General features: G+C 38.6%; 2 protein-coding genes across 6 annotated transcripts in view; one reads left to right on the top strand and one right to left on the bottom strand.

Moving 5' to 3' along the window:
* Nucleotides 1-489: 489 nt before the first annotated feature.
* On the bottom strand, nt 490-24,164 carry LOC133616416 (histone-binding protein N1/N2-like). Of its 4 annotated transcripts, none has more exons than XM_061975622.2 (15): nt 24,001-24,162; nt 23,573-23,617; nt 18,152-18,265; nt 17,935-18,015; nt 17,214-17,320; nt 16,540-17,043; nt 16,300-16,337; nt 16,157-16,227; nt 9,605-9,678; nt 4,560-4,748; nt 4,278-4,450; nt 1,585-1,659; nt 1,423-1,497; nt 948-1,073; nt 490-646 (listed from the first exon to the last, which is right to left on the bottom strand). In XM_061975622.2, the coding sequence occupies exons 1-15, from the start codon at nt 24,036-24,038 to the stop codon at nt 611-613; spliced, it is 1,746 nt and encodes a 581-aa protein (XP_061831606.2). In that variant the 5' UTR covers nt 24,039-24,162; the 3' UTR covers nt 490-610. The 4 variants fall into 4 exon arrangements, with proteins under 4 accessions (XP_061831606.2, XP_061831605.2, XP_061831608.2 ...); XM_061975621.2 differs by having other exon boundaries at nt 16,285-16,337; nt 24,001-24,161; XM_061975624.2 differs by lacking the exon at nt 16,540-17,043 and having other exon boundaries at nt 24,001-24,164.
* Nucleotides 24,100-24,244, top strand: part of LOC133616415 (glypican-5-like) — a 129,319-nt gene continuing 129,174 nt past the window's right edge. Inside the window, exon 1 of one of the 2 annotated variants that reach the window (XM_061975618.2) lies at nt 24,100-24,244. The gene's annotated coding sequence lies outside the window, so the exon portion shown is untranslated. The other variant, XM_061975619.2, reaches the window with a different exon arrangement.

The raw sequence follows: 24,244 nt of genomic DNA, 5'->3' as shown, positions 1-24,244 counted from the left end.
GTACTTTTTCATTGAAATCGTCATACTAGTCCGTGGATCATCTTGGAAGGCCCATTCCTACTCAAATGTAGCCAGGTCTACGGTCTTTCAAAAAGATTTTAAAGCTTAAAGCAGTATGATGAATTAGGTTTTCTACAGTTATTTTAATGTTGCAGTCTCCGTATAGATTTTTTGCAGCAGACCTCAGTGCAGTATTATGTTTAAATCAGAGTGTGTGGCATAAATGCATCGTAAGATTACAGTATTTGGGGATTAGAATTTAAATGCAGGAAAACATTTCAAGTTTCTGAGGTCTTAGCCTTAACCGAACACAACTCAATACTTACCTGGGCTTATTATAGTACATTGAGATGCAATTTTGTATTGTGTACAATAGGTAACCATTATTGACACTTAATTGTCAAACTTTAACACCCATACAGCTAAATCTTCAAGTTGTACATTGACTAGCATTAAATTCAGTCTACATTGAAGAGTTAAAAAAAATAGGACATTTGCATCTGCAAATTTATTTACTCCAAGTATACAAAACTGGAACAAACAAATCTATGAAAATGGATCTTATTTACAACAAAAACATCAAACGGTGGTAGGTATCCAAGCTGCGCTTTCAAGAAGAGGCTTGACACGCTGAAGACTGGACAACCTAAAAGAAATGAAAAATTTAGATTAACAGGTCAAGATTTAATCTCCACTTCATCATCTCGCAATATAACAATTGTTTGCATTTTACACAAACCGAATAAAATGTGCCAACATGTCATTTGTAGCCTGTATCCATAAAGAAAAAAAACAAAAGTTAGCTTACATGGACAAACAATCCTCTGATCAAAAATTACAAAATGGAAGCTCAACCCAATTCGATCCAAGTAGTGCAAATGTCTGATGTACTTTGTACAGATTTTTTGCTGAGAAGTATTACGGTACAACACAAGCCTAGCACTCGCCTCCTGTGACTTTTCCTCCTCAACTCCGTTGCTGCCACTAGAATCCCCACTGCCATTAACTGTGGCTTCCTGTTTAGCCTGTTTAGCATCAGCATCCTTTACTGGGCTCACCTCCTCTGGTTTCCTCTGTAGAAATATAGAAGACAAGACCTCACAACTGTAATCCATGTTAATTTTGTGGGAGCAAAAACAAATATGGAAAAAAACACCAATTAATGCACCATGCAAACAGCTGACAGACTCTGTAAAACATGCACACTACAACCCTTTAAGCAGCAAGAGTCACGCCAATAAGATCAAATCGTAAAAAACAAAAGGGCTCCTTTTCTGAACATGTCAACTTCCTTAAAGTCAACTTCCTTAAAAGCCTTGACAAGTTCAAAGTTATATTAATAAGAGAATAACTCCCATTAAAGTAAACTGACCCTTTGTCTGCTCCAAAAAATACAATAAATCTAGGGGACGAAGACTTCACCTTTTTTCTGACGAGGTGAGAGATGTCTGAGGCCACTTTAGAGGATGATGAGCTGTCAGTTGATTTTAATTGGATCTTGAAAAATAAAATAAAAATAATGCATTTCCACATCAAAATTAGGTTATAAACTAGCTATGTGATCAGTGATTGGTGGATTCTTACCTGGGCGGGAGTGGCGAAGGCTGAAGATTGGCCAGAGTTTTCACTGAACGATGCTGATGATGTTGAAGCACCACCCTGCAAGAGATTTACCAGCATTAGCAAGACTTCACAACACAGCTACAGTTTGTGTTTAAGTAAATATGAAGAGTATAGCACTCAGGACAAGTTACACATCCTTGCATGCACCACACACCATATTGGAAGGGGAAAAACAAGCTGTTTGGTTTCTCTGTGCAGTCTAAACTATGATAGACAAGACGTTAATGACTGAACAGTGTGTGCACAATATCTCTTTTTTGTTTTAAATTCAGTTTAAGTCTGTTGTGGAAGTACAAATGAAGTTGGCAAATTCTGTAAACCGTAAATAACAGAATACAATGATTTGAAAATCATTTTTAACCTATATGCAATTGAATAGACTGCAAAGACAAGATACTTAACATTCGAACTGGAAAACATTTTTTGCAAATATTAGCTCATTTGGAATTTGATGCCTGCAACATGTTTTAAAAAGCTGGCACAAGTGGCAAAAAAGAAAGTTGACGAATGCTCATCAAACACTTATGTGGAACATCCCACAGGTGAACAGGTGGGTGCCGTGATTGGGTGTATAGCAGCTTCCATGAAATGCTCAGTCATTCACAAACAAGGATGGGGTGACGGTCACCCCTTTGTGAACAAATGCGTGAGCAAATTGTCGAACAGTTTTAGAACATTTCTCAACGAGCTGTTGCAAGGAATTTAGGGGGTTCACCAAATACGGTCCATATTATCAAAAGGTTCAGACAATGGTCCGTAACTACAGTTGGTTGCTGCATCTGTAAGTGCAAGTTAAAACTCTATGCAAAGCGAAAAGCCATTTATCAACAACACCCAGAAACGCCGCCGGCTTCGCTGGGCCCGAGCTCATCTAAGATGGACTGATGCAAAGTGGAAAAATGTTCTGTGGTCTGACGAGTCCACATTTCCAATTGTTTTTGGAAGCTGTGGACGTTGTGTCCTCCGGTCCGAAGAGGAAAAGAACTATCCGGATTGTTATAAGCGCAAATTTCAAAAGCCAGCATCTGTGATGTATGGGGGTGTATTAGTGCCCAAGGCACGGGTAACTTACATCTGTGAAGGCACCATTAATGCTGAAAGGTATGTACAGGTTTTGGAGCAACATTTTGCCATCCAAACACCTTTTTCATGGACACCCCTGCTTATTTCAGCAAGACAATGCCAATCTACATTCTGCACATGTTGCAATAGCGTGGCTTCGTAGTAAAAGTGCAGGTACTAGACTGGCCTGCATGTGGTCCAGACCTGTCTCCCATTGAAAATGGGTGACGCATTATGAAGCCTAGAAGATGACAATGGAGACCCCGGACTGTTTAACAACTAAAGCTGTAAATCCAAAATTGGTCTCAGTTCCTAAACATTTACAGAGTGTTAAGGAAAGGCGATGTAACAGTGGTAAAAATGCCCCCTTGTCAACTTTTTTGCAATGTGTTGCTGCAATTAAATTCTAAGTTAATGATTTGCAAAAAAAAAAAAAAAAAAAAAAAGTTTCTCAGTTCGAAAATTAAATATATTGTCTTTGCAGTGTATTCAATTGAACATAAGTTGAAAAAGATTTGCAAATCATTGTATTCTGTTTTTATTTACAATTTACACAACGTGCTTGTTTTGTACTTGTGTGCATTTCTTGTACGCACGCTCTGCTTGCATGGCCATTTCTGGCTGTCAAACCGCCTCACGTGTCACCCCTTGTCTAATACCCTTCCACCTGCTTAAAGTCAACAGCGTAAATACTTCCATGTTGGTCCACAACATTTTACACTGGACTGTTTTGTCAAAATGGGCCAATACAAAATTAGAGTCACCACTAAACTTTGCCAGTAAAGCTTGCAACATTAATACTTGGTATATTAAAACAAAAAACATTTAGGTATCATTTGTCTTATTGTGTCATGCACACAAGATCAACTTGGGACATTCAGTGACACATGCAGCAATGTGCATAACTAATGCAACCGGTGAATACATGTTTTCCCGATCTTGTAACTCTACCCTTAATATCACCGCTAATATTTTACAAAGATAAATTGTGACTGAGGGTTTCATTTAAAATCTAAGGGAATGCATGAGTTATTTGCAAACACACAGATAGTGGGGTATATGTGACTGCAGTGCAAAGTTTGCACCAAAGAATATCCAATATATAGACATAAAAAGGAAAGGTGTTGAATGTACATTAAATCATAGGTACCCTTTAAAGGCAAGTTGGACCCCCAGTCTTAGACTAACTCATATTCTGAAGGGGTAGCATGCCAACACAGAAACTAAATGCTTGTTGGCTCACACCAATTCCCAGCAGAAAACAAATCAAAAATGTAATTGTTGCTCCAATGCTGCAAGTTATATTTTTAAGGGGAAATACTTCTTGATTTAAGATTGTAGGACGGCAAAGTTAATGGTGGTTGTACATGTCCTAAAACTGTAGATTTGGAACTGTGTCCATTATTGCTGACTCAAGTGGTAAAATGCACACTGCGTGCATTATAGGAGTCAGCTATGTTTGTCCAATTACGTTTCATGTTGTACTATTGTATTCAATCAAGCAGCTGTTTCTCCAACAAGGCAGCATAAACAAAACTAGTCACATGACATGTTGAGCTTTATAAAGCATTTTGTTATGTATTGGAACATACAAGTGTCTGCTGGATGGCCTGGGAGGCTGTGCTAATGGTCCTCTGGCTTTCTTTGGCATCCTCTATTTTCTCCTTGATGTCCGGCAGAAGCTGCTTCAGTTCCTCCATCTCGGTCTTGTCTTCTGCAGCATTTTCTGTGCCCTCTGCAGCATTTATGATCTCCTGCAACATGGCTACACACAAAAGTCTGCTCAGAAGCCAATTAGGTGCAAGACAAGGGCATTTGACTGCAGTAAACTTGTTAATAAATGAACATGTAAGTCAAAGAAAATTTGGTCTCACCCAGGCGGGTCTCTATCACTTTTATGGAGCTGCTGTAGTGCTGGATAGCCAGGTTGAACTTAACCATGAAACCAAGTGTTGTGGCAACATGGTAATGGGTCTCAGCCAGCAGACGGCTGTGAGGAGGAAGGTGCTTAAGCTGCAGCGCTAAACACTCCTGGAAATCATCAAGAGCCTGAGGATAGTTGCCTTTAAGAAGAAGCACAGGAGTCAAAAGTGCACACTAAAATGTTTTGTAGACATTCATACACATACATTTGACCATATCACATGATGGCACACTTTGGTTTAATCAAAACTGCACTGTGTACAAGTACAAGCAAATGTGTCACATTGCTTCGATTCTATAACATGACTTTTTCCCAAAAGTGAAAACCAGTGGTGGTCAACCAAGCAACTGCATAGGCTTACATTTTTCTGAGAAAAAAAAAGCAACGGAATAGATCCTTATACTTTATCAAAAACAGTTTGTTGAGTGATAAAAGGATTATACGTCGGTCACCTTCCCAGACAAACCGGACTATCATGTGCTCTAGACCAGTGGTCCCCAACCTTTTTGTACTCACGGATGGGTGAGGGGGGGGGTGATTTTTTTTTGTCATAAAAAAAATACAATCATGTGTGCTTACAGACTGTATCCCTGCAGACTGTATTGATATATAATGTAGGAACCGGAAATAAAGAAAAAAAACCTTTTGTGCGAATGAGTGTAAATGGGGAGGGAGGTTTTTTGGGTTGGTGCACTAATTGTAAGTGTATTGTGTTTTTTATGTTAAATTTAATTAAATATATATATATATTTTTTTAATTCTTGTGCGGCCCGGTACCAATCGATCAACGGACCGTTGGTTGGGGACCACTGCTCTAGACGCCATTCTATATACGAAAATACAGATGAAAACTTGGAAAAGCATGGAGGTTTACAACTTTGTGTTGGTTGGGTCAAGGAAATGGATATAAACTCTCCCAGATAAATATGCATAGTTTTTGCTCGGGTAAGGTTGCATTTCACAATGTAACTGAGTCTGCCTACTGCCATGTTTGTTGTTAGCATGCGCTGTTTACGAGTACTCACGCGTTTCCCCATCTTTATCAAAATATATCTAGACGTCAACATTGTGTATGTGGTGAAAGCTTTATTTCTGATTGCTGCATTTGGTAAAAGCTTAACTCTTAGGTTTTACTCACATTTGCTTTCTTTTATTTAGACTCACCGAGCTGGTGCTTTTCAAAACACTCGTAGCTGGGCTCTATATCGTTAAGATTTCATCCATACCCTTATTGGTACGATATGTAATTGGTATAAAAAACAAAACAACTTAAGTGTTTGTTTTTTTTTTACAATTTTTATTGGCACAAGGTTATTAACATGCAACATCTCAAAAGTTGATCAACATTGCTTTTTTAATTCTAAACAAGTCAACCATGTTTTCAGTGCAATGCACTTATGTCATCTTGTACCACCACACAGATGCGTCGTTTCTTTTACAATTACACTTGGATGAAAATAATGTAGGCAGAGCACAGACCTTTTACATGGTACTGTACATCATAAACTAATACAATCAATTAGCATATTAGGTAGGTGTGCCGTTACAATGTGTTTTGATTCAACGCAAACAGCCGCCAGAGACCTGTCAGCGGATGCCATCTTGCCATTAAGGAACTTTGATTATTATATTGTTTCAATTTAATTGGCCAGTGGATTACTCTATTGCTTGACACTGGACTATGAGGGTATTTTGAGGAGAAAATATTGTTAAACTTGTGTGGTGTTTCCTTATTTGTGATCATCATTACCACATCTTAAGGGCGGGCGTTATGACAAAAAAATAAAATCCTACCATCTATTATCAATTTAATAGTTTTTAACCTGCCAGATTTATAGCATCTGTACTAAAAAACAAATAAACTAGGGAATACTTCAATATTAACATTTTAGGTGAATTAGAAAAAAAAAGTAAATTAAAAGAAGAAAAAGCACAATAACAATGTACCAATAAAGTTGACTTTACATGTTTCGAAGAAAAAGAAAGCTGTGTCAGTTATTTCAACACTGGTCCTCCAACTATAGTATTAGAAGCAGTCATGTTAGTAACTTACCAATGAAGAGGTTTAAACGGTGGTTGCGTCCACAACTGGACGCAGTAGTAGCAGGTGTTTTTCACAGCTTTATGGCGACAAGTAGTCATATTTGCCAAAGAAACATATCGCCTGATATGTACAAATTCATTTGGGAAATGTTTGGCTCTGTATTTTGGAGTTAGTTTGAGGTGGCCGTGTGTCCCAGAAGCAAGCACAAAAATGGCCCCAGAATGGTGCACCGTGCAGGGCTGTGTATAGACAGCTTGCCCCTGGCTAGCAGGTCTCCGTGGAGGTGAATGTTTGATAAGTTGTTGGTTTCCCCTTTTCCTCTCAGTCAAACTACGACTGTTTCCACAGCTATCCTCATTTACATTCTGTTTTTAGCAAACATTGATTCCATTCGCAATTTCAATGACATGTAAACCTATAATTCTGTTTACGGTATTTTTCGGAGTATAAGTAGCACCAGCTGAAAATGCATATTAAAGAAGGGAAAAAAACGTATAAGTCGCACTTAGGGATGATACTCGAAACCGGTTTTCCCGGTTTGATAAGAAAAGGACAGAGTCCTTGGACTCAAATCCCTTTTTGAGAACCGGTACCCGTTATCGAGACCACTGTAGTAAAGAAAAAGAGTTGGTTCTTTATTCGAATCCCTGGGAACGAATCCGGTGCCGACCAGAAATGCTCCGTGTGACATCACAAGAAATTATGTCACGTAGCTCAGTCATTAGGCGCAGATAGGGAAAGCAGGAAAAACAATGGACCGGAAAAAGTGCTCCAAGGTGTAATAATGTTCAAAACAAAAAAGGTACAATCCAATGAATAACTTTACTGAGAGATTTGAGCAGGGTACAAACACATGACGAACACTTTTACGACCAACCGGAAACATAACAACCAGGCTAGCAACGCACCTCTTTTACGGCAGCTGTCGCAACATTCTTAAAGCAACCGCAGCACATACATATAAATAATAATATATAATAACACAACATTCCCTTTTTTAACTTTTGTTTTTCTTTTCTTGTAAACAAAACAAAATGACACTGTATATGTGTTGTCTTGTCTAATTATAAATAATGCAGACGAGGCGTGTTGGCTGAGTTCTTGACGTTTACTTTCACAGCGTGCTCATAACCTCATTCTTAGCTGCCGGGTGGCGACATGCAACAACACTTTTCGGGGCTACCGCGCATGGTCTTCACTCCCGTTGCATGCTGGGTAGTGTAGTTATTTTTCTTAGCTCATAACATCACATCTTTCCCCTATATAGAAATAATGTTAACTCAATAAAGTGTAATTCTTTTTTTAGCTTTAACTTCATTTTTTAGCATTGTAACCACATTTGCAAACAACTTTTCTCTTCATAGAATTTTCTTTCAAAAAAGAAATAAAGTGCAAAAATGTCAAAGCATCATAACAAACAGTTATGTCAAATAGCAGCAGAACTGCACTTTTTGGAGAGCTGTATTATTTTCAGTTTTGTGCCCAAGGGACTGATTTTATTTAACACTATATTATTTATACACCTATAGTGATCACAGAGACAGGTTGTTTTTGTGTTACTGTATATATTAGTTTTTCTGAAAAATCCCACTTACCGTAATATACTTTGGGTAACAACAATCAATATTTATTTATTTTATTTTTTTAGGGGGGTAACAGTCAATATTTATTTATTTTATTTTTTTCTTATATAATAAAAGTGAGCTTTTGTTAAACCAAATAGTGTGTTTTTCCCCCCATATACAACAACCTATCTGGACTCGATAAGAGAATCGATAAGGAATCTGTTCGATAAGAGGATTCGATAATAGGTTCGAACTCGATAATTTCTTATCAAACATCATCCCTAGTCGCACTGTAGTATAAGTCGCATTTTTTGGGGAAATTTATTTGATAAAACCCAACACCAAGAATAGACATTTGAAAGGCAATTTAAAATAAATAAAGAATAGTGAACAACAGGCTGAATAAGTTTATTATACGACGCATAAATAACCAACTGAGAACGTGCCTGGTATGTTAACGTAACATATTATGGTAAGAGTCATTCAAGTAACTAACATATAGAACATGCTATACGTTTACCAAACAATCTGTCACTCATAATCGCTAAATCCGATGAAATCTTATAAGTCTAGTTTCTTACGTGAATGAGCTAAATAATATTTGATATTTTACGGTAATGTGTTAATTTCACACATAAGTCACTACTGAGTATAAGTCGCACCCCCGGCCAAACTATGAAAAAAAACTGCGTCTTATAGTCCGAAAAATACGGTACTTCCGCCCACCTGGAAGTGGGACGGAAAAAAGGTAGACTCCGATTGGCTGATCAATCGTGTTTTTTATGCTTTGCAGCGGTGCCTGAATGAATGTTTCAGTGCGCGCGTGTCATAATTACAACGGGCAGCTGATAAAGTACCGATAGCAGTATCATTAGCCCAGAATTTTCACAGCCCACTTGGATCGACCCAATTAGGAACAGGTACTTAAAAATACCAGTGCTCTGTATACATCCCTATTCTTAGCAAACATGCTTAAGAAATAAATATCAATACTTAATAGGAAATAAACATTAAGTATATCGAACATTTTAACAAAGTGATCACTTCAAACTTTTGCACTCTTCCGCCCTTTTTGATAACCTCTTAAGGAACTCTGAATAAACGATTCACGATTTGTACAGCCAAAAACACAAATATAGGGCATTTTTTTCCTCAGAGAAAGGCTAAAAGGCACCAAGCACTCATTGAAAACAGCACGAGCCTGACCACATATATTCAATGGGTGGGACATAGCAGTAAAATCCAAGCATTACACTATTAAAAAGGAACTTTCAATTAGCTGTAAAGATCGTGATACAAAATTTAACTTCTGGAATATTGAAAAAAATAAATAAAAAATATTTAAATTCATTGCGTCCCATAAAGAGTTAAAAAAAAAAAACGTACCTGTTTCTGTACTGACTTCTCCAAGTTTTAAGAAGGCCTGGGCTGCCATAAGCTGGTCTTCTTTGCTTTCCTTTCTGAAGGAAATAAGACAGTAATTTCAGTTCTGTCTTGTGACCTACAAATAGTGACTCATTCTGGGCACAGGCACCAGGCTTGTGCAAAATTACAACTTTAAATGAGATTGCCTTTTAAAATTATATTTAAATTTCACATATGACCTATTTTTATGAACCTCATGTACAAATTTAATTACAGCATGTCACATGGACAAGAAAAGCATATTCGATAAAAACAATGTAATATGACAAATGGAAAATATTTCCAAGAATGCTTCACTTTATCCAAATATTCAAAATGGAAGATAATTTGTTAATTAAAGTGTACAATATTTTTTATTTAAGCCAAAACCATTAAACTTGACAAATTATACCGGTTACTTGGCTGCAAGTACTTTCTATGAATTGTAATTAAGTTAATTCCACTTAAACAACTTTTGGTGTGGGGCAATTTTAAATTCGGAATTTTGCACAAGCCTGACTCACTAGGCCATTTGTATTGTGATAGACTTAGCCTCCACTCAAACTGACCATTCATACTTCACCCCGGTTGCTTGTCACATCACTTCTAACTTGCTCCATTATTTTAATTTCACAGGTGTGTGAATTTTTTCTTCTTCATACAATGCTTGTGGCAGTCATAACTTCAGGATCAACCTTATAAGGGCACTTTAGTACCCCAAGGTAAGTACTCCCGGTTGAGGCAATTTGCATCAATGTATTTTGTATATTAAGCATTATAATTCAGAATACACGGCAAGTACGAGGTGGCAAACACAGCTAATGGGAGTACTCTATTGCACTTATTAAGCCCCCTAAAAAAACACCAAAAACCAACGATATGTCATGACCCGAATATTAACCAAGTTAATATAAGATAGGGCTGCAACGAATAGTCGACGAGAGTCGTGATGTCATCACTTGTTAGTCCGGGCGGAAGTGGGTCACTCGCCATCAACAGCGCCAGTGATAACATGTAATGTGTGAGAATATTTAGTCTTGTTAAAAACATGAATACCTTGCTCAATTTGCAAAGCTGACCTTGTTTTTACGGCAGTACATCTGTAATACGGGAGCATTTAAAAGCAGAGACATGTCGTCGGACATTTGGGGGGGGGTGTGGTCTTAACCTCTGTAAGTGCTAGCTTCTACCATGCTGGCTGACAAGAGTGAGATGAAGTTGTGTGAAAAACGTATTTTAGCCAAAGTCAGTCAGCTAACCAATTAAAGTACATTTTAAAAGCAACGTCAATTTGCAATACCATGGAAAAAAAGACAAACGCCGCACACAGAGGTATCATAAGATTAAACATACAATCTATTAAATAACCAACATTTTAAAAATTGGTTCCCTCCGGGTACTCCGGCTTCCTCCCACCTCCAAAAACATGCACCTGGGGATAGGTTGATTGGCAACACTAAATTGGCCCTAGTGTGTGAATGTTGTTTGTCTGTGTTGGCCCTGCAATGAGGTGGTGACTTGTCCAGGGTGTACCCTGCCTTCTGCCCATGTGCAGCTGAGAGGCTGCAGCACCCCCCGCAACCCCAAAAAGGGACAAGCGGTAAGAAAATGGATGGATGGACATTGAGTCAAACTACCAAAATGTAATCAATACACCAGTGGGCAGCTTTGTAATCACAAAATGTTTTCTTTGAGGAAGTTAGATTGTGTTTTGTTCTCATCTCTGCTATTTTAACAGTTTTCTTTATTACATGAACAAGGTTTTTTTTTTTATCACTTTGCCTCTCTTTTTTATTTGGAGAATTTTTTGTAATTTTAATTTGTAACAGCAGCACAGTTACAGTATTAATACATATTTTATGAATGAAGTAATCATCTTTGTTGTTACTAAACACATGCCTAAAATAACTCATTTAGAAGTCCATGGAAAAATGAGAGCTATTAAATATGTTGATGCTTTATTACTCGATTAGTAGACTGATCAACAATCAAAATAATCGTCAGTTGCATGCCCTATTATAAGAGCAAATGCAGCCACGCTAATTTCTTAGCCGCGCTGTGATCAGAGAGCAAACTACCCTATGCATTGCCTTACAGTTGGTGAACGTTTATTGGAGATAAATCATGCCTGTATAGAGGAATAATGTATCATCAATCAATGTTTACTTACATGTAGTCAAACAGAAACTGGTCAACTTCGACATGGCGAAAATACTTTTTTGTCTTTACAGGATTATGATTCATTCTTCCAGAGTTTCCCCTTAATGTATTTTATTGTGGCGGTGCGCCACGGCTTCATATTAGCCGCCACACCTAACAGAATAAAATATAATGTATTGTAGAGTTTAGAAGAAAACAAGAGTCTGACGCTCTTTTAGCTTTTGCCAATTGTATGCTAACGGGCCCCATTCCAACAAGTATTTCCTCGGTGCAAACGTCTGCCTCGGCGAGTCACTCCTAGACACAAAGCTTCATTCTCCACCGACATTGTGTTCACAGACCATGGGTAAAATTACTATCATAACATACACATTAACACCAGCAGGTATTTACAATATGAATGGCTATATACAGAGGTGGGTAGTAACGCGCTACATTTACTCAGTTACATCTACTTGAGTAACTTTTGGGATAAATTGTACTTCTAAGAGTAGTTTTAATGCAACATACTTTTACTTGAGTATATTTATAGAGAAGAAACGCTACTTTTAGTCCGCTCCATTTATCTACATTCAGCTCGCTACTGATTTTTATCGATCTGTTAATGCACGCTTTGTTTGTTTTGGTTTGTCAGACAAACCTTCAAAGTAGGATCGATCGCATGCCTGCGTTTCACCAATCAAATACAGTCACTGGTGACGTTTGACTCCGTTTCACCAATCAAACAGAACCAGGCGGTCACATGATTAACAAGCTTAAGCTTACATGAACTCAACGTCAAATTTGAGGAAGCACATCACGGTAAGTAACGTTAGTAGATATTTTGGCTGTCACTGTAGGCTGATGTTAGCTTCCCTGCTATGAATCACTGTCAAATGTACATCGTGTGGGGACATTTATTAACGCACCGCAGCCTCATAGACAGACACACACACGCACAGTCGCACACACTCACGCATGCATAGAAACACCAGTCAGAAGTGCACCGTGTGTTCTCAGGTGCACCCCACACCTATCAGTTTATGGTTTGCGTAAAGGCTAACTTGTTATTGTCCTTTGTTATCTCTGCCGTCTGAGCCTATGGTGCTGTTAAGTTATTGTGGCTCAATTTGCCTTAATTTTTTTATGTTAATGTATTATTTAATATATATTATTGTTTTAGTTGCTTAAGAGATATTCCTGGCTCTGAATTTGCTCATTGCTATTTTTATGTTTTTGTGCATTTGTTGCAGTCATTAAACGAACAGGTTACTCATCAGTTACTCAGTACTTGAGTAGTTTTTTCACAACATACTTTTTACTTTTACTCAAGTAAATATTTGGGTGACTACTCCTTACTTTTATTTGAGTAATAAATCTCTAAAGTAACAGTTCTCTTACTTCAGTACAATTTCTGGCTACTCTACCCACCTCTGGCTATATATAGTTTATTATTTGCGCACTATTGACTGATGCATCGAAAATTTACCCGGAAAAAAAAGTTATCACCATAACCGTGCTCCCAAAACTGAATGTTGTGATGACGTAAGCTCTACGCACAGGGTTGTCTGGAGCGGAAGAGGCAATGGTCCGCGCGGTGGACATACTTTAATATATCTGAGATATACCCGTGGACAGCGATCTTCACAAATTAAGATGACTAGCAGCTTTTATTTGAGAGAAAGGCAGCACGAAAGCAAGTGTGACGTCAGGCTCTCTGCAGCTCGAGTCCCTTTTTGTCACGGACATGGAGCGACAGATTTAAAAGAGTCTAAACCCGAGTACAGTCTACAATAACACTAAATAAAAGCTAGATTAGATAATAAAGAAAAAGGATTGTTTTTAAAAGAGATTTCTTCAAAGTACATTGTGTAAGCAACAATATTTAATAGAACAAACAGATAAGAAAAATGTTAATACTATACGTAACAGATTTGTTTTAAATGTATGTTCACATTTGTTGCTTTTTAAAAGGATATATGTATCACAGCAAATCAAGTGATTACGTCACATTGACCATGCCCCACCGCCACAGGTATTTTGGCAAATTAGGGAAAACCCTGTCTTCATCTCAACGGGAAGATAAACATCCCACCAGTCAGCATACAAGTGAGAACAGACATTGTACAGTAAGTGAATGTTCAGTTTGCTTTTCTTGTTTAGCACTTAGCAATGCTGCTACATGATGCCAAGTGTTTCACTAAAGCTGCATCGGTTTAACACAGCTTCTACAAACCCCGTTTCCATAGGAGTTGGGAAATTGTGTTAGATGTAAATATAAACGGAATACAATGATTTGCAAATCATTTTCAACCCATATTCAGTTGAATATGCTACAAAGACAACATATTTGATGTTCAAACTGATAAACTTTTTTTTGTTGCAAATAATCATTAACTTTAGAATTTGACGCCAGCAACACTTGACAAAGAAGTTGGGAAAGGTGGCAATAAATACTGATAAAGTTGAGGAATGCTCATCAAACACTTATTTGGAACATCCCACAGGTGAACAGGCAAATTGAGAACAGGTGGGTGCCATGATTGGGTATAAAAGTAGATTCCATGAAATGCTCAGTCATTCACAAACAAGGATGGGGCGAGGGTCACCACTTTGTCAACAAATGTGTGAGCAAATTGTTGAACAGTTTAAGAAAAACATTTCTCAACCAGCTATTACAAGGAATTTAGGGATTTCACCATCTACGGTCCATAATATCATCAAAGGGTTCAGAGAATCTGGAGAAATCACTGCACGTAAGCCCGTGACCTTCGATCCCTCAGGCTGTATCACCACATGGGCTCAGGAACACTTCAGAAACCCACTGTCAGTAACTACAGTTGGTCGCTACATCTGTAAGTGCAAGTTAAAACTCTCCTATGAAAGGCGAAAACCGTTTATCAACATCACCCAGAAACGCCGTCTGCTTCGCTGGGCCTGAGCTCATCTAAGATGGACTGATACAAAGTGGAAAAGTGTTCTGTGGTCTGACGAGTCCACATTTCAAATTGTTTTTGGAAACTGTGGACGTCGTGTCCTCAGGACCAAAAGAGGAAAAGAACCATCCGTATTGTTATAGGCGCAAAGTTGAAAAGCCAGCATCTGTGATGGTATGGGGGTGTATTAGTGCCCAAGACATGGGTAACTTACACATCTGTGAAGGCGCCATTATTGCTGAAAGGTACATACAGGTTTTGGAGCAACATATGTTGCCATCCAAGCAACGTTACCGTGGACGCCCCTGCTTATTTCAGCAAGACAATGCCAAGCCACGTGTTACATCAATGTGGCTTCATAGTAAAAGAGTGCGGGTACTAGACTGGCTTGCCTGTAGTCCAGACCTGTCTCCCATTGAAAATGTGTGGTGCATTATGAAGCCTAAAATACCACAACGGAGACCCCCGGACTGTTGAACAACTTAAGCTGTACATCAAGCAAGAATGGGAAAGAATTCCACCTGAGAAGCTTAAAAAAATGTGTCTCCTCAGTTCCCAAACGTTAACAGAGTGTTGTTAAAAGAAAAGGTGATTTAACACAATGGTGAACATGCCCTTTCCAACTACTTTGGCACGTGTTGCAGCCATGACATTCAAAGTTAATTATCATTTGCAAAAAAAAAATAAAGTTTATGAGTTTGAACATCAAATATCTTGCCTTTGTAGTGCATTCAATTGAATATGGGTTGAAAAGGATTTGCAAATCATTGCATTTCGTTTATATTTACATCCAACACAATTTCCCAACTCACATGGAAACGGGGTTTGTAAATTTGTAGCTCATCCTCATATTCACGCTTCACAATTAAAGATTCTAGATTATCATTTGTCCCAAAGTAGTCATATCAATCTCTCATGCAGTCTACGATTAGTAGTATTTGCTTTTTAAGAGAAAAGCGAACGTTGTGAGGAGTCTGAAATATGTCGTTGTATGCTTAATGATAAAAATACGTAAATATTACATGTGCCTGTTACTACATTACATAAATACAGCATGTATATAAAAACAGAGGTGTATGATGTTTAAGAGTGCTTTATAAGCGGAATAGAGCGACTTCTATTGGCTGATTTTTGCTAGCGTTCATTTAGTAGTTGATATGCTAATGAAAAACATGTCTTACATAAGGGTTGTTAATGATAGCATTTCACCCTTTCAATATCTACTTTGCATTTGTGTTTTGACTTTCCCTTCTACGGTTACCGAATAGCATTATTTTAGTTTTGCTGAGATACAAAGAGTCTGTTTTTGTCAAAACATTTTTAAATTTGTTGTGTTACCTACTGTGTGTTCTCTCCTGAACAAAACGCAGTTGTGTCATCTGCAAATACTACGTTTGAAGTGGGCCCCAAGTAGATGTCAGGCCGGGTGTGAATGCGCCCTAAAAATTCTTGTTCTCACCTTAAGTAGATGAACTTTGCCAGCTCCAGCATTTCCCAAGCCAATTGCAGATTTCCAACTTCGTCCTCTTCCTGACAGAAAAAATTTAAATAAAATACCAAACAAAAGAGCAAACAGAAGCAGCTTACCTGTTCACCATTTACCTCTACTCCCTCGTCATCACCATCATCATCTTCATCATCTGCGAATAAATAGTTGTAAGTTAATTCATCTTGTGACAAGCAGTGTAGACATATGCACAAGAACAAAAACATTTATTTATAAGTTTTCTATTGTGAATTTCCTTTACTCTGATAAAGTGCACAGAACACATACTAATAAAAACACCCAAAATATAGTGCTGCACCCATCATGCACGTGTATTATATTGAAAATCTGCCTGCCCTCTGCTTCTTCCTCAGGTTTGAAGTCGCCATCGTCTTCCTCAGTCTTCTCACCATTCTGCCCCATTGCTTCCTCCTCAGGTTTGGAGTCGCCATCATCTTCCTCAGTCTTCTCACCATTCTGCCCCATTGCTTCCTCCTCAGGTTTGGAGTCACCATCGTCTTCCTCAGCCTTCTCACCATTCTGCCCTCCATCACCTTCAGTCTCAACATTTCCTTTTGCAGGAGACTCTGTGAGGCTTTCTGTAGTACCGTTCACAAAACACGGGCTTTCCTCATCAACGCCATTCACTTGAGCTTCCTCAACCACATTAGTCACTTCGGAAGTGGACGGCGTTCCGGTTTCATTGCAAACTTGATCGGTTGAAGATTTTGCCCCGCCATTTTCCTGTTTCACCTCAGCTGTGTTTTTCTCATTCTCCAATTCCAGCTTCGTTTCTACTTCCTCAGGCTTCTCTGCCATTGCGTCATAGACCTGTTTTCGGAGCTCATCGCGAGTGTTTTCTGCACCAGAGTGGCATGTAGGAAATCATTTTAGTTGGTCATTTGTTATCCTAAAAATTATCTTTTTAAAACTTACTTTCACTGTCAGTTTCAACTTTTATTCAGACTAATGCCAAGTATTATTAAAATCATTTATGTTCATTTGGAAGCTCCAGATCTGACATTCTTACCATCAAGGTTGTTTGCACTCTCAATATTGGAGTTACTAGGCTGCTCCTCATCTTCAGATTCTTCTGGTACTCCCTCCAAGGCATTTCCAAGGACCGTGTTCTCCGTCCTAACAAAGATGCCAACAAATCAATGCAACCCAGCATCTAGAACATTGGTTGTCAAACATTTTTCACCAAATACTACTTCAGAAAAAAACTTAGCTTCAAGTACCACCATAATGAAGCAAACATTAAAATATAGTTGCAAAGTAAGTGTAAGTAGTCATTTAAAACGAGGCAGGTTCTATTCAACCAGTATATTTAATATTTTTTGGCCTCTAACATTACACAGCTTGAACAGTAGCATTGTTTGAACAACAATGTATAGCAACAGTTCGCCTAAACAATACTCAATGCTAAACAGACAAAAAAAAAAAAAAAAAAAAAAAAAAAAAAAAAAAAACTACAGCAGCTGTGTTTAAAGTGTGACAATAAAATATATATTTCAGAGAACCAGCATTAAATTTTGTATACCAAGTATATTCCCCAATATTTGTAAATGACAAAAGAACTTCCACAGCAAAGAATGTTGGTTCTCTGGAAGATATTGCCCTCCATTGGATCGGTTTTAGCATATTTCATCAATAAAATAGTGACTACCCCCACATTATTTTAATTTAACAGTAACCAAAACTTCGGACAATCCTTACTATTAATGTGGTAAAAAAAAACACTTGCTTACCTGGCAAGCTCCAACAGGGATTTCCCACACAAGAAAAGAGCCTCAGCACACTCATCTGCAGTATCTCCATACCTGGCAGCTCTGAGGACACAAGTAGTGAGTATCTAGTTTAAAGCTTTTACAAGCAATTAAACAGGTTTTGAACAGTCACTCCTGTTTGGTGAAAAAGTAGAACAGTTGTGTGAATGCACCTTTCAGCTGATCTACATATACTCACAACATGCCGCATGCATCCTGAAAGGCAGCGACTGCAGAGACCATGTCACCCATCACTAAATGTCTGTTCCCTGTGCCGATCAGCTTATTCGCCTCCTCCATGACGTCAACAGAACTGTTGGAATGCAAACAGTCATTAAAACAATCGAGAGATGCCATGTGCGATATTTTGCCCCTCTGTACAAATAACTGAATAAATCCCATAACATGCTTGTTTTCCTTTAACACCGCTATTAGCAATCAAAGCGTACATGCTGCACTGCACCGGATGTAAATCGCCTTCTGTGCTTTTTTTTTTTTTTTTTACAGCCAGGTGGGGTGCTATTCCTTCAATGGCAGCTTCTGCGACATAAGTGGCACAGCTTTTGCTTGAGCAATGTGGAATGACAACGAGACGTGCAACACCACCACATGTATTGTCAACTAAATCAAGTTGTGCAGAACACAGGAATTATCAAGGATGTGGCAAAGTATTTCCACATCATGCCTGTGTTTTTGTGGCCGGGTGACGGCCATACAAACGCTCGGTGGATCGTCCAGGCTATCGGAGAGTACTTTAAACCTACAGTATAACACAGTCAAGATTACTATATTTGTGAAAAGAATGTAGATTGTAATGGCAAAATTAATATTTTAATAATCTCTTGTCTAATACCACAATTCGAGTCTAAGTGTGTGTTTGTGTATGCTGCGGTCTTCGCTGCATTTGTCCGTTTTGGCCAAAGATAAGACACTTATGACCCTTTACGCATTCCTGGGGCTGTCTCCAAACCCCCCACCTTCTCTGTGAATAGGACAAAGATTGTTCGGATGTTGAGAGATCACCAATTCATGTTGCATTTGTCCTTTGTCAAATGTTACTCTTCAAATGGGATTCTTAGTGACTCCCAGTCCAATGTTGAATCAAACATTCCTGGTTTTGGCTTATCCATCGATCCATTTTCTACCGCTTGTAGTGTTAGGGGTCACGGGGGGTGCTGGAGCATATCTCAGTTTATCGCATCAAAATAAAGTGCGTTTTGCTCATCTTTCTCCCCTAACCAAGATAATACATTTTGCCTAAACCCTCCGCTCCCATTTCCAAAAGCTATAAAGCTCTGCAAGAGTTCTTTGTCCCTCTGGATTCTTTTTCTCTCCTTTCTTCCCGAAGCAGCGTAAAACCCTCTTTTGTAATCTGGTATTTGTTACTTAAATCCTTACTTCCTCTGGACATATATTGAATCAGAAAAACTCCAAAACAAGTGACTTGTGTTTAGTGGGCTCTAATCATGTTAAACATTTATGCTATATGAAAATATTTAATGATCCTAATTTGTGTAAAACTTATCGTGGCCATGTGCAGACTATTGAATGTTATTAACTACACAGGAAAAGACTTGAAGCAAATCTGGCCTGCTCAATCAACAGCTTCTCAGCAGGTTCATGTTCGACAGTTCATAAAAAGGATAAACAAACATACATTCACAGCTCAGACATACTGCCGCATATAGAGGATTGCGTTGATATTATCACGTTCCTAGTCAGAAGTGGTCAGCGATAGCTGAATGCTAGATGCCTAATTAGTCTTTCTAAAGACTAGAAAAAAGTACTCTGTAGATAATATTGTCCACAGCAATGAAAATTCTACAATAAGTCTGTTTATTTAAAAACTACTGTATATTGTATTCACCATAACAATTACATACAAAGCATTACAAATTAAGTTGTAAATAATTACATTTATATTGAAAAATATAAATTTTACTAGCGTAGGTCTCAGGATGTTATGTGGCATACTATATATACACATGGACTAATATTTTACTGTAGGAAATATTCAGCAACATCAAATCACGTATTTACGATATATCTTAATACGATTATCCTATCTTTAATTTATGGTACGCAGTGTTGCCAACTTTGTCGCTAAATCTGGCGCCTTTCCAATCCTCTTGGCGACTTTTTCGTAAACAGCCAAGATCGGCAAATCTAGTGACTTTTCCGGTGATTTGAGACTTTCCTATGTCTTGAAAACGGAGGTGAAAGCACGCAGCAGTTACTGTCCTCAACGAGCAGTGACTGGTGCTGCTGCTCGGATAGAGTAGACACCTTCACAGGGCGGGAATTGCAGAAGATCGCGCTTGTGCAAAACATTTGCTGTCTGGACTTTTATGGCGCGCTCCAGGCCGGAATTTCCGAGTTCCCAGACGGAAGTTGACTTAAATCATGAATTTGATTTGCCTACTGTACACCACCTTTGTCACTCACCTCGTCCGTGGGTCTCTGTAACAAAAGTGGAACATCTAGCTAGATAATCATGTCAGTACAGAAGAGACCCAAATCCCTCCAGACTGCAAATGAAATAACGAGCATGTGCAAAGCTGCCCCTTCTTTCCGCCTTGGTTTGAAGAGTGAGATGTAAATATTTATTTACTGCCACGTGAAACTAATATAAATCCCTGCAATGTACCAATTCCATCGTTCATATTAACATGGTTAGTGAGTGAATATCACAACCCTCCATTCTTTTAAACTAATACTCCAACTAGGGCCTGGCGATATATCGATATATTTTTAAACAAGATATGAATTAAGAAAATATCGTAATATCGATTCCCAACTCCCTTTAATCGGCTACTAAATCCCTCTCCTTCCAAGATGTGCTTGCACGTACAAGAACATCCATGATTGGTTGTTTACTATGATGAGTGACGATTGGTTAAGATTAGGCCAATCAGAGGCAAGATAGGGCGGGCCATTGATCCAGGAAGGGAAATCACAACAGACATCCCAAATTACGCCGAGAGTCGTAGGAGAGAAGAGCGATTTATATCTTAAAAACTAGTGGAAGATGGCAGAGGGATTCTCTTCTTTAGATTTTTCTTTTAGCAATGTAGACGACGTCCAGGAAACCCACAATGCGCCTACTTGGCCACATTTGGACAAATGTAGGAGTCTGGATAAAACATTAATTTGAGTTGTTTACCATGTAAGCCCAAATCAAAACTGTTCGAGTCGCCAAGCCAGGCATATTTTGCACAAGAAATGCTGCCAAAAATGTATTTGCACAGCCATGTTTTTTTTTAATGTAAAAATAATATTTTTCTATTTTATTTATGTTATGTAATTCTGTGCTACTTGAACGGTTTCTTTTCTGAGCTGTTAATACCCATCCCGACTAACTGGGTTAATAAATGTACCACTGACTGCTTACAGTACAGTTTTCATTCACTTCTATTTCAGTGAATCTAGCTCAAAAATGAATATCCTTATATGTATACTTTCACCGGAAAATATATATCAAATTTAAGTAAAAATATATGGAGATATACTTTTTCGCCATATCGCCCAGCCCAACTCCAACATAAAAACCCAAGAATCAAAAGGTTACATTGCAGTTCTAATATTACCTTCCTTTTCTGTTAAACTAACTTTTGTATACGTCCTACAGCATCCACCGCAAGAAATCATGCAAATAAGACGATGACGTCATCTAGCGACTTTTATGACAGCCAATAGCTACTTTCCTTACTGAGGAGTGGGCAACACTGGCCATAGGTACCATACACATCTCATAAGTAGACGCAGCATCGACCGCTACTGCCTACTGGCGCCGACGAGACGCGGGGCCGCCATCATGGAGTGGTGATCCGCTCCACTCAGTGCGATTCATTTGGCAGGAGCAATGAACTGTCAGCGCATTTAATTAATCTTACCCCACTGAATACCACTGATTTTAATGCAGTTTTTTGTCATACGTGTAGCAATGATAAAGGACACATGTTTTGGCGGGTTTTATCATTCATAGTTTGTTTAACAGTAATAGAATATTCTTATATGCTATTAGTGACCAGGGGCCGTATTTATCAAGCGTCTTAGAATTACTCCTAAGAAGTCTGCTAAGAGTTGACTGAGTAAAGAAATTATTCGCTGAAAGCTGCACTTAAAAGTTAGTTATCAAGCGTCTTACTCACACTTTCAGCGAAGTGTAGGACTGAATCTTAAGTGTCACACTCAGAGCTAAATTACGACATTACTATGTGCCGTAAACGGAATTTTAGGTGACGTAATTTCTGTGTCTATAGAAATGACCAATCACGGAAGGGAATCCCTTGTCTAAGAATAAAGAAATATCTTAGAAATATTTAAGTGGACAATGGGAGTGTATATTTTGACAATAAACTACAAAATAATACAAAACAAACAATATTGGCAATGAATCAAAAATAAATGTTTCCTTTTCTTTCCAATTGATTTTCCCAGTGGCGAGATATCGAAGCATTGTGATGACCTTTAGTTCTGCTGTGAAAGCTCTGCTGCGTGATGTTGCTGATGAGATGACGGCCCTTATTAAAATCTGTGACAAAAATAATACCCGCTCTGTCTAAACGATATCGTTTGATCAGCTGCTCGTCATCAAACAAAGCCAGGACATCCTTCCGCTCCCTGAACGTTCGTGCACGTCTCTCTCGCCTCAGTGCCATCCCCCGCTGGCAACTCCTAACCACTTAGGACACCTCTGAAGGTCTCTTAAATATCGTGGAGAGCAGGAGTGATTCTTAGACTTAAAAAAGTTGATAAATAGCTTTTATTCTTAAGTTTGAGAGTAGGAATAATTTCGCAAATTCTCAGGACTTAAGTGTAAAATGGCACTCTAAGACGCTTGATAAATACGGCCCCAGATGTCAGTTCAAAACTGGGAATATAATCCCAGAGAAGGGGGGAAAAAAACAATCAGCTATTTTTAAATTCAAGAAACAATATGATTAAGTTATATATACACACACCGGTACACACATGCATATATCCTACATAAACAATGTATGAATACAATAGATATCTATATATCTTAGGGACCTATAGACTATCTCTGTTGCTGCTGCAGCAGCAGGAGAGTATATTCTGTCTTGACACTTTGTATTGATATTTTGTTGGCTTTTACAATCTTTATCTTCATCATTTATTTCAACTTTATGTTATTCAAGTATGACATTTTTCAATTTAATTAATTTCATTGACAAGCAATTCTATTATGGTCATACTCTTGTTTGCTAGCGGCTACTATTTCAGTACTATTGAAGATCTTTGCTCCTTCTCAACTCTGTGGTAATATTCTTTTCACAAAATACAACCAATAATACTTTAATGTTAAATCTTACTTGTGAAAAGTAATCCCCGGATTCCTATTTTCAACAGTCCGCTCATTTGAGCAGGGAAACGCTGAACATCAGCCCGGCATCTTTGTTTTCTACCTGTCAACTGTCAGTTTAGGGTGCTCGCCGGCTCCTCATCACCACTTCAAGATGGCGGCCGAATTTCTCGCGTCACAGCAGCCAATGCTGCGTCTACTTATAAGATGTCTGATAGGAAACATAATATCATTTCTGGCAACACTGAAACGAACCATAACGTAGAACAGTTGACTTCATGCCGAGACACCCACCTGTCCATCGCGGCTGCTGACGACGAGCACGGCTTCTCGTCCACGCTGCAGCCAAAAACAACACAAATTTAGTCAGTACTCTCACACAACATCCGCCAAACGTACTTAACGTGCAGTGATGTGCTCGACGTTTCACCTTGACGGTTAACGTACACGCACTTCAGCCATGACGTGTTAAGCGTAGCCGTGTTGCTGTTAGCTAGCCACTTCTGGCTAGTTTGTGCGTTAGCATTTCCACGAGCACCCAATACGTAAAGGCCACAAAGAACCAGAGTTACTTTACACATTGCACACATTTGCCGTCACGACTATTGTGGAAAAGTCACGATATCAACGCGAGAAAACATCAACGCGAGTAGCTAACAATCAGGTCGTGATTCGTTCGAACATAAAAGTAGCAAATTACTAGCTTTTTTTTTTTTTTTTACCTCGCAGAGCTTGTCGAGACGGACGTTTCCTCTGGCATCTTTAACGTGGGCTCGGAGGCGTGAAACGGCCGAGTCGTGAATGTGACAGTTTGTTCAAGACCTGTGTTGTGGAGGTCCTAGTTGGCGCGCTTAAATAGAGGAAAAGCATGCGCTCCACTTCCGCCCAACGCTGAACGCGGGAGATTGGATATAAAAGGGCCGCAGCACAACTAGTGGCGGCTGGTCTACTACACCGATACAGGAG

This window comes from Nerophis lumbriciformis, linkage group LG14 (genome assembly GCF_033978685.3).
Source record: "Nerophis lumbriciformis linkage group LG14, RoL_Nlum_v2.1, whole genome shotgun sequence".
Lineage (NCBI taxonomy): Eukaryota > Metazoa > Chordata > Actinopteri > Syngnathiformes > Syngnathidae > Nerophis > Nerophis lumbriciformis.
This window is presented reverse-complemented; position numbering and strand designations above follow the sequence as displayed.

Coding starts and splice junctions, on each gene's coding strand:
- LOC133616416 (XM_061975621.2), bottom strand. CDS start 24,038: ATGCCAGAGGAAACGTCCGTCTCGACAAGCTCTGCGAG. Junction 18,266..23,572: donor TCAGCAGCCGCGATGGACAG/GTGGGTGTCTCG, acceptor GCATTCCAACAG/TTCTGTTGACGTCATGGAGG. Junction 1,074..1,422: donor CTCACCTCGTCAGAAAAAAG/GTGAAGTCTTCG, acceptor ATATTTCTACAG/AGGAAACCAGAGGAGGTGAG.